Genomic DNA, 10,332 nt, shown 5'->3' on the forward strand with positions numbered 1-10,332 from the left:
TTAGATCAGAACAGCAAGTTCAACATATTGGTGTTATTCCCAGGCATTGCTATAAATTCCTTGGATTCATTTCCAGAAGACCATAGCCCTACTTGATCGCCCATTACATACAGGTGTCTGTACACATGTACATGTTTTTGTGTGAATGACTGTGTATGTGCTCATTTAAAAAGTGGACCTGTATATAGGCCCTTTCAAATGCAGGATATACAGGTGAAACTCGAAAAATTAGAATATCGTGCAAAAGTTCATTAATTTCAGTAATGCAAATTAAAAGGTGAAACTGATATATGAGATAGACGCATTACATGCAAAGCGAGATAAGTCAAGCCTTAATTTGTTATAATTTTGATGATCATGGCGTACAGCTCATGAGAACCCCAAATCCACAATCCCAGAAAATTAGAATATTGTGAAAAGGTTCAACAGTCTAGGCTCCAGGTGTCCCACTCCAATCAGCTAATCAATCCATAACACCTGCAAAGGGTTCCTGAGCCTTGAAATGGTCTCTCAGTCTGGTTCATTAGGAATCACAATCATGGGAAAGACTGCTGACTTGACAGTTGTGCAGAAAACCATCATTGACACCCTCCATAAGGAGGGAAAGCCTCAAAAGGTAATTGCAAAAGAAGTTGGATGTTCCCAAAGTGCTGTATCAAAGCACATTAATAGAAAGTTATGTGGAAGGGAAAAGTGTGGAAGAAAAAGGTGCACAAGCAGCAGGGATGACCGCAGCCTGGAGAGGATTGTCAGGAAAAGGCCTTGGACTGAGGCTGGAGTTAGTGCATCAAGAGCCACCACACACAGACGGATCCTGGACATGGGCTTCAAATGTCGTATTCCTCTTGTCAAGCCGCTCCTGAACAACAAACAACGTCAGAAGCGTCTTACCTGGGCTCAAGAAAAAAAGAACTGGTCTGTTGCTCAGTGGTCCAAAGTCCTCTTTTCTGATGAGAGCAACTTTGGCATCTCATTTGGAAACCAAGGACCCAGAGTCTGGAGGAAGAATGGAGAGGCACACAATGCAAGATGCTTGAAGTCCAGTGTGAAGTTTCCACAGTCTGTGTTGATTTGGGGAGCCATGTCATCTGCTGGTGTTGGTCCACTGTGCTTCATTAAGTCCAGGGTCAACGAAGCCGTCTATCAGGAGATTTTGGAGCACTTCATGCTTCCTTCCGCAGACGAGCTGTATGGGGATGCTGACTTCATTTTCCAGCAGGACTTGGCACCTGCCCACACTGCCAAAAGTACCAAAACCTGGTTCAATGACCATGGGATTACTGTGCTTGATTGGCCAGCAAACTCGCCTGACCTGAACCCCATAGAGAATCTATGGGGCATGCCAAGAGATGGATGAGAGACATGAGACCAAACGATGCAGAAGAGCTGAAGGCCGTTATTGAAGCATCCTGGTCTTCCATAACACCTCATCAGTGCCACAGGCTGATAGCATCCATGCCACGCCGCATTGAGGCAGTAATTGCTGCAAAAGGGGCCCAAACCAAGTACTGAATACATATGCATGCTTATACTTTTCAGAGGTCTGATATTGTTCTATTTACAATCCTTGTTTTATTGGTTTCATGTAATATTCTAATTTTCTGGGATTGTGGATTTGGGGTTCTCATGAGCTGTACGCCATGATCATCACAATTATAACAAATTAAGGCTTGACTTATCTCGCTTTGCATGTAATGCGTCTATCTCATATATCAGTTTCACCTTTTAATTTGCATTACTGAAATTAATGAACTTTTGCACGATATTCTAATTTTTCGAGTTTCACCTGTAGATAGGAAGTGTACTGTCCCAGAGCTGGACTGAAGATAAAGAGGGCCAGGGCCTGTGTATCCTCCAGTGGCTGTTGTTGTTGTTTACCATGCTTCTTTTTAGATTGTGAGCCCTTTGGGGACAGGGACCATCTTCTTATTCTTTTTCATAAAAGCGCTTGGAGAACATTTGGTATATAGTCATTATTTATTTACTTGTTTTCAGGGGAAACCTGCAGGGGAAGTAATGTCCAGCTTCCCCTCTTACCTTCTCCTTCTTGGCAGGAGATTGACTTCTTTCTCTTTTAACGTCTGCTTGGTGGTTGTCACTGTCATGTCTGGTTTAGACCTTAGCACCTTGAACAAGCAGCAATCAGAGGGAGGACAAGCTGCTCAACATTTATTCATGCTCTTTAAGTTGGTACTTAGAGCCTTCAAAATGGCCAGGCAAGAGAGACAGGGCGGTGAGAAAAGGAGTGGCAACCCCCACCCAGAGGTGTAACTAGGGAAAATGGCGCCCGGGGCAAGCACTGAAATGGCGCCCCCCGCGCCGCCCCCCCCCCCGCGCCACAACATACTACATTATACTTAGGTTTTTCCTCACAAGCGCCCACCGCCGCTGCCAAGCCAGGCCACTGACTGGCCGCCAGGCGCCAGCAAAGCAATGGGGGGGGGGCGCGGGCAGCGCGGAAGGGACCGCTCATGGGGGATGGGCTGCCGACGCGCTCCCTTGACTGCTGCAGCACTGCTGCACTGAGCAGGAAACATTTGTATTAACAAAAAATTAAAAAAAAAAATCAAAAAAATTTTTTTGTCATGTCGGCGCCCCCCATGTGACCAGAAAAGATGGCGCCCGGGGCACGTGCCCCCCCGCCCCCCTATAGTTACGCCTCTGCCCCCACCCCATCATTTGTTTATTTAAAATATTTATACCCTGCCCCTCCAGTACAGTACTGCTTTGGGGTGAATCGCAACATTTATAGAATAAGATACAATGTAAACCCTGCTAACTGGGCAAAGAGGCACCTTTTTAATGGGGTGATTCTCTTTATTTAGCGGGGGGGAGTAACTGGCCCTATCCACCCCCAGCACAGTACCTCCAGTGACTGTTGCTGGTGTCTAACTTGTGTTTCTTTGTAGATTGTGAGCCCTTTGGGGACAGGGATCCATCTTATTTATTTATTATTTCTCTGTCTAAACCTCTTTGGAAACTTTTGTTGAAAAGCAGTTTATAAATATTTGTTTTTTGGTTGTTGTTGTTGTTGTTGTTGTAATAGAATTAAACAAGTTAAAAGACCAGGCTAAAACCACATTTAAAATGACAAATTTTAAAAGATTCAAATTAAAAGTTATTAATAAAAAGCTAAAATCTAAGAACTAAAAAATGTAAAAAATGTCCACCCACATTAATTCACAGGTTCTTGCACACAGCAGCAGGGTGGCTGCACATGTTTGCCCACCAAGATCAATATTTGGCAGGGGCTAAGGACCTCCAGTAAGTTTAGCAGACAGGGCCCATGTTAGGATCTGCTCCCGCTTCCCCCTGCAGAAACACTGCTAGCAAATAGCAGGCTGGGGCCAGGAATCTATCATGGTATTGATTAGCCTAGTCTGTTTGAGTAGAGGAACTGCCCAGGATAATATTCTCAAGATCAAAGTTTCTGGGTTTTCCCCAGCTGTGATTTGTGGAAGTTAGAAAATTGTTAATATGTAACATCCAAAGAATTAAGCCTATATAAAACCACTGGGTTCTTCTTTTTAAAAATACAGACAAGCAAGCGGCCTTTAGCCACAACAGTATACCGAAGATGTCTGTAAGAGTTCTCTTCTTAGCTAGCAGGTGGAATCCTTTCAATCTCATGGCATTCCCATTTTCTTTCTGCCTATAGTCCTTCTATCAAGGCAGCCCAATTTGCAACCAGTAGGGCAGAGGACTTGGAGATTTTTAAAGCTGATTTAGCCTAGTTGCTTAAATCCAAATGTTTCAGCTTAATAGCACTGCAGGCCAATCTATTTGTCTCTGAATAACAACAATCTCTTTGTTTGCCAGTGCTCAGTTCATCCCAGTTGAAGGCCAATACGGGCCAGCCCATTCAGCCCTATTTTTCACATTTTCCCTTTTTAGTAAACTGGCGGAGGGGAGGATTCACGGGGGGGGGGGGGGGGCACCTTGAAAGAAATAAAATCAAGATTTTTCTCTTGGCCCCAATGGAATTTCCAAAACCTCTCCCAATGGAAGATTGATTCATTCTTTTTTATTCCTCAAAGTGCATATAAAGGAGATTATTTTTATATTTCATGACATTTACTCTCCAACAAATTTCTTATTAGTCTTTCTTTTCCGTTTAGGAGACATTTGAAATCCTCAACTTGGATATGAATTCAGGTGACAGTGTGAAGATAAAAGGGAAAATCTCAGATGATACGAATGGGTGAGTTTAAACCACAGAACTGGCTTGAATGGAGTGGGATGGGGGCCATTTGTCCTCTCTGTACAAATCCTTTATGTTCTTGTACAAATGGTTCATCTAACCAATTTTGCATATGTGGCTTCTATCACCAAAGACAGAGTGCGGCCCAGAACCAGCCATAGGTTTCAGGGGACCCTCAGCAAACTGCCTTCCTTGGGCTCCCAAGGAAACCCGAGAGAGATGCTCACTACCACCATATGAAGGCTATGGGCACAAGGGTAGTCTCAAAACCCAGCAGTGGGCCCTTCTGAGAGCCCTGGGCTCTCAGCAGCTGCCCATTGATGCTGACCCTGCACCCCCATGCAAGCCCTGTGTGGATCTGCCCAACTCTTGAGGAGCTTTCTTAGCTTCCAATAATAGATTCTGAAAACGTGGAATAAATACTATTGTGCACCTCCTCATTCCCTTTCCTCCCTTCCTTTACCTCACCCATCCCCATCAGATGTTGTTGACTACAACTCCCATAATCCCCAAGGAAAAGCCATTGCAGCTGGGGATTCTGGGAGTTGTAGTCAACAACATCTGGGGATCCCTCTTAGGGGGAACAGTGGTGCCGATGCATGCTAAAATGGCCAGGATAAAGCAGTTTAAATATCAACTGCTAAAAAGAGGGATTTTGAGTGTTGGCAACCTTTTTTCACCACAAACAGGGTACCTTATTAAATGTTCTCTGCCCCTTAAATTTTATACAAAAAGTCAGGTCCATGCTTGACTAATGCCTTTTTCTTCTTTGAAAAATATCCATTCAGTAATTGTTAAAGTTATTAAATAACTGCAACTATTTCACTGTTTTCAATGGGACTTGGTCAATAAGACCAGAGTCCAGCTTGCCTCTGCGTAATGGGACAGCTCCATAGGCAGCTCAGGAGTTTCTTTCACATCTCCACACTTGGTCTCCCCACAGCTTTGTAATTAATCTTGGCCAGAGCTCCAGTGAGTTGGGTTTGCACTTTAACCCTCGCTTTAATGAATCGGTTATTGTCTGCAACTCCAAATGTTCCAACACTTGGCAGTCAGAGCAGCGTGACCGTCATTTGCCTTTCTCCAAAGGCTCAGAGGTTAAGGTAAGGGCACTGAGATGATGATGATGACTATTCTTAATCGATGTGCTATGCTGAAGTGGGGTGTCTAAACATTTAATAGGCTGGTTTAGATTATAGTTCCCTGACCCATGTGATTAAAAGAGGGACACCCCAAGAGCTGAACCCACTCCCAAATAATATCTAGCATTTGTACAGCACTTGCCATCTGAAAGAGTCCAGAGTGTCTCACATGTATTTTCTCAAGGTGATTGAGAAGGTGGTGGCCTCTCAACTCCAGGCAGTCTTGGATAAAATAGATTATCTAGACCCATTTCAAACTGGCTTTCAGGCAGGTTATGGGGTGGAGACTGCTTTGGTCAGCCTGATGGATGATCTCCAAAGGAGAATTGACAGACGGAGTGTGACTCTGTTGGTCCTTTTGGATCTCTCAGCGGCTTTCAGTACCATCAACCATGGTATCCTTCTGGATCATCTGCAGGGACTGGGTGTAGGGGGCACTGCTTTGCAGTGATTCCGCTCATACCTCTCGGGCAGATTTCAGAAGGCGTTACTTGGAGACTGCTGCTCTATGAAGCAAGAGTTTTTGTATGGTGTCCCTCAGGGCTCCATTTTGTCTCCAATGCTTTTTAACATCTGCATGAAACCGCTGGGAGAGATCATCAGGGGATTTGGTGCAGGGTGTTATCAGTACGCTAATGACACTCAAATCTACTTCTCCATGTCAGCTTCATCAGGCAATGGCATAACTTCCCCAAATGCTTTAAGGCAGTAATGGGCTGGATGAGAGATAACAAACTGAGATTGAATCCAAACAAAATGGAAATGCTCACTGTAGGAAGCCACAGTTCAGGAAATGGGATAAATCTGCCTGTTCTGGATGCCGTTACACTCCCCAGAAGGAACAGGTTTGCAGTTTGGGAGTACTTCTGGACCCAACCCTCCTTCTGATACCTCAGGTGGAGGCAGTAGCCAGGAGTGATTTCTAAGGCATACCCATAGCTAATCCCATGTGTGGCAGCTCTCATGAGACTTCGCGAGCAGAAGCACCTGATTGGGAAGTGGGGATTCCATATGCAGATAGGAAGGAGGAGCCGTGAGAGCAGAAGCACCATGGTGATTCCATGTGCAGATAGGAAGGAGGAGCCTGTGGCACCGTGGTAATTGGGCAGTGGGGATTCCATATGCAGATAGGGAGAAGGAGCCTGTGAAGGTTAAGGTCAGTTGGAATGGTCGGAAGATGTTCTTGATTGTAGAGGAGAGGAATGAATATATATATATATATATATAAGTGGGCAGGGGTCCGCGAAGAGTGGTCGTGAGGGAGGAAAGAGCCCCTTCAAGAGAAGGAGGCTGCCGTTGTGTGAATTAGATGATGAAACAAGATGAACAAGATCTGTTAATTCAGGAAGGGAGAGAGAAAGAGAGAAAATGAAGGGAGGGGAAGAAAGACAGAAGGGAAGAGTGAGTGGAGGAGAGAAAAAGAGAGAAAAAGGAGGGAAAGAGAGAAAGAAGGAAGGGTGAGGGACGGGCCTGAGCCTGTCAGCGGCCTGAGGGGAACGAGCAGCCATGGTGGTGCCTATTGGCAACAAGGAAGGGCCCTGTCAAACACTGCTGCTGTTTCGGGCTACCGAGGCCATTGTGGAGGGAGGCAGGCAGGCAAGGCACAGACCTGGGCCTATCAGTGGCCTGAGGGGAACGAGCGACCATGGTGGCGGCGGCAGTGATGAAGGGCTCCCAACAGCAGGAGTGTGGGGAGTGTGGGGAGCAGCAGGAGTGGGGCTCGGGTGGGGATGTCTCTGGGGATAGGGGGCTGCAGCTTGGCCAGTAGGTGCTGTTAACGCTGCATCTGTGACCAAGAGGGGTGAGGGGGATGGCGGAGTGACCTAGAGGGGTAAGGGGGATGGAAGTAACCAGATGGAGGAGGAGCAGGAGCAGGAGTGTGGCTCAGGTGAGAGTGGAGAGGTCTCTGAGATGAGGGGGGCGGTGGCAGGGGGTTAGGGGAGCAATCAAGTACTAGCACGCAGATGCTCTGTGCGGGTTAAGCTAGTAACTAATATACCAAGCAGTGTAATAACAACTGATGTTTTCCTTCCCACTCTGTGCTGGCAATCAGTGCAACAATCTCCTACCTTTGCAAAGGATTTTGTTTGGGTTGCCTCGATTCCATAGAGCTCTTCTGTTTTGGTCCTTAAATAACACCATAGGCCATAGGCAGGACCTTGTATTTCCCATGATTCTGTGCAAGCACCGCACAAAGGCACATTTTATTATTGCAGCACAGATATCAGCTTTCATGACAATAAGCAAGTTGTTAATTCTTTAAGGCTGCAAAGGGGAAGTCTAAAGGTGTGAGAATGTTGATGAAATCCCAGAGGCCAAGAGGAGACTGAATAAGATTTCCATTGATCAAATGTTTATAGCACAGAAATTGGGTTGCTTTGATGCCCAAACCTGTTTTGTTTTTTTGTTAGCATAGACAGTACTCGGACCTAATAATTGACCTGTAAATCTTTATGTCCCCTTCCTTTCCCCTTGATGTATCTGGCTCATTGGCTGAAACGGAGGGTCCTTTCAGATGGCAAAAAGATGTGAGATGTGAGAAACTGTCATGTAAATTCTAAGCATGAACTTACCCTGTGCAGGCTTCCATCCTGTTTCCCAGCATGAACTCACAATCTGGTGATGCTGGACAATTAAATTTACTTGAAGATTAAAATTAAATGTACTTGAAGAAGGCTCATTGAAATTATGAGTTGGGCAGGCCTAATGGCCTTTTAATTTCAATGGGACTTCCCTGAGTAAATTTAGTACAGATGTCAGCCAAGGTATTCAGATGCAGAGCAGGGTTCCTTTTTGCAGCGCTGCCTGCTGGCCAGATGTTACACTGGCCACATCATCCTTGGTTTGTTTTGGTTGATATCTCCTCATGCCTACTTGTATGTGTATTTGTGGGAAGTTCACAAAGACAAGAGAATCCCAGCTCAGTGGGTAGGTGATGATGTACTGACGTCCCAGTCAGGCTAGCTTCTCTCTTTTGCTGGACTATGTCCTTATGGACATCTGTTGCATGGAGGCTAGATTAGGAGTTAGAGTGGGGTGGGGGGGGAGGAAAGAAAGCAAGCAAGCAAGCAAGCAAGCAAGCAAGCAAGCAAGCAAGCAAGCCACTTATCATTTCCTCTTCTTCTAAAGCTCTTATTCCTTTTCTTGGGAGACAAGTTCCGGGTGAAGCTGCCGGATGGACACGAAACTGAATTCCCCAACAGGAATGGCTATGACAAGATCACCTACCTGAGTGTGAAAGGTGGCTTCAGAGTCATCTCTTTCAAGCAGGACTGAAAGTCTCTTGAGCATTATCAATAAACCTCTCCAAAGAAAAACCAACTCTTTCAAATTCTTCGTATTCTTGGGTTCTGTCACATTTCAGGAACTGATAATAGTGCAAAGATAAGTCTAGGCATACAGCTTTAAATGGGGATTCTCCCACCAGCACCTCTAAAGAAGCAAGCTCTCCCATTCTATGGTTCCCATTGCCTTCTGGGTCTAACCTGGCAGTAGAAATCACAGTCACCAGGTCTACACGTGCATCAGAATGAAGTGGTAGAATGGCACCCCCCACCTACAGTCAGCCGTGGTGCAGTCTAGCTGCCAGGTCAAGATCCTACCACTACTTTATGTGGCATGTGTAGATATCTTGTGACATGAAATGGGAAGGGGCTGTCCTAGGCTCAATGTAAAGGAAGCTCTTGAGACTTCAGGCAGGGACACTTTAGCCTCTGGATACTTTAAAGATTTGGGGCCTGGACCCAGAGCCCCACTTTGGTAAGTAAACTCAATCATACCCCCTCCAAACGTAATAATTGCTATGTTTTTTAAAGTCTCTAACTATATCAGGCAGCAGCAATATAGGAAGATGCTGCAAGGCATCATCTCATACTGTGCAGGAGGAGGCAATGGTAAACCCCTCCTGTATTCTACCAGAGAAAAACCACAGTGTTCTGTGGGAGCCAGGAGTTGAAATCGACTCGATAGCACACTTTACCTGTACCTTAATACTATAATGCAGCAGCTATGAAGGTGGAAGCAGCAAAGAGCTAGGCGAGGCCAGGAGCTCCCTCCCACACTCTGTGGAGGTACCTCCCCTGCTGCACTTCCTTGCTAGAAGAGGTCATGGAGGATGGAGATGCCTGATGATATTTGGGGCTCTGAGCAATTCACTGGGGGCCCATGTCTCATGGGCCATCTCCTAATGATGCTCCTGTTCACACATGCTGTTCAACACTTGTACAATGGGTATACACATGTACAGATCTGTACACAGGTATGGTTATTCACACATTATGCTGAACACAGGTTATTTAGTATGCTTTCTATCTGCACTCTGCATTTGAGGGGGCCTGCACCCAGGTTCACTTTTAAAATGGACACTTGTACAGTCATTCACACAAAAACATGTAGGAGTGTCCCACGGTTGCAGGCAGGAGTCTGGAGATGCTAGGGAGAGAACTTGGGACATTCTGCATGCAAGCATGCAGGTGCTCTTCCTAGAGCAGCTCCATCCCCTAAGGGGAATATGTTACATGTAGTCTCCCATACAAATGCAAACCAGGGCAGGCCCTACTGAACAACGGGCAATTTATGCTTGCTACTACTGGCAGAGCGGGGAAATGACTTGACTAGCAAGCCAGAGGTTGCCAGTTCAAATCCCCACTGGTATGTTTCCCAGACTATGGGAAACACTTATATCGGGCAGCAGCGATATAGGAAGATGCTGAAAGGCATAATCTCATAATGCATGGGAGGAGGCAATGGTAAACCCTCCTTGTATTCTACCAAAGAAAACCACACGGCTCTGTGGTCATCAGGAGTCGACACCGACTCCACGGCACACTTTACCTTTACCACAAGACCAGCGGCATGGGGAAATACCCACCCAGGTGTTAAGTACTTTGAAACTCATCAAGAGAAAGATTCTTCTTTGGCCTAGCTTTTATCTTTTCTTTGACTTTATGTTTGGGGGAATTCCAGCCAGGTTAGCCATTAACGAGACCT

At 45.8% G+C, this 10,332-nt stretch overlaps 1 protein-coding gene across 5 annotated transcripts in view; it reads left to right on the top strand.

Annotated features, from left to right (window-relative positions):
• LGALS2 (galectin 2) overlaps positions 1-8,664 on the top strand; it is a 50,905-nt gene extending 42,241 nt beyond the window's left edge. For 2 of the 5 annotated variants that reach the window (XM_053251570.1, XM_053251571.1), the window contains exons 2-4: positions 4,119-4,201; positions 5,145-5,304; positions 8,473-8,664. In XM_053251570.1, the coding sequence (XP_053107545.1) occupies positions 4,146-4,201; positions 5,145-5,304; positions 8,473-8,619 (363 nt within the window). In that variant the 5' untranslated portion in view covers positions 4,119-4,145 and the 3' untranslated portion in view covers positions 8,620-8,664. Of the gene's footprint in view, positions 1-3,519; positions 3,584-4,116; positions 4,202-5,144; positions 5,305-8,472 lie in introns of those variants that run through there. The other 3 variants (XM_053251568.1, XM_053251567.1, XM_053251569.1) reach the window with 3 other exon arrangements.
• Positions 8,665-10,332: the final 1,668 nt, after the last annotated feature.

The sequence above is a fragment of the Hemicordylus capensis genome, chromosome 5 (assembly GCF_027244095.1).
Source record: "Hemicordylus capensis ecotype Gifberg chromosome 5, rHemCap1.1.pri, whole genome shotgun sequence".
Taxonomy (NCBI): domain Eukaryota; kingdom Metazoa; phylum Chordata; class Lepidosauria; order Squamata; family Cordylidae; genus Hemicordylus; species Hemicordylus capensis.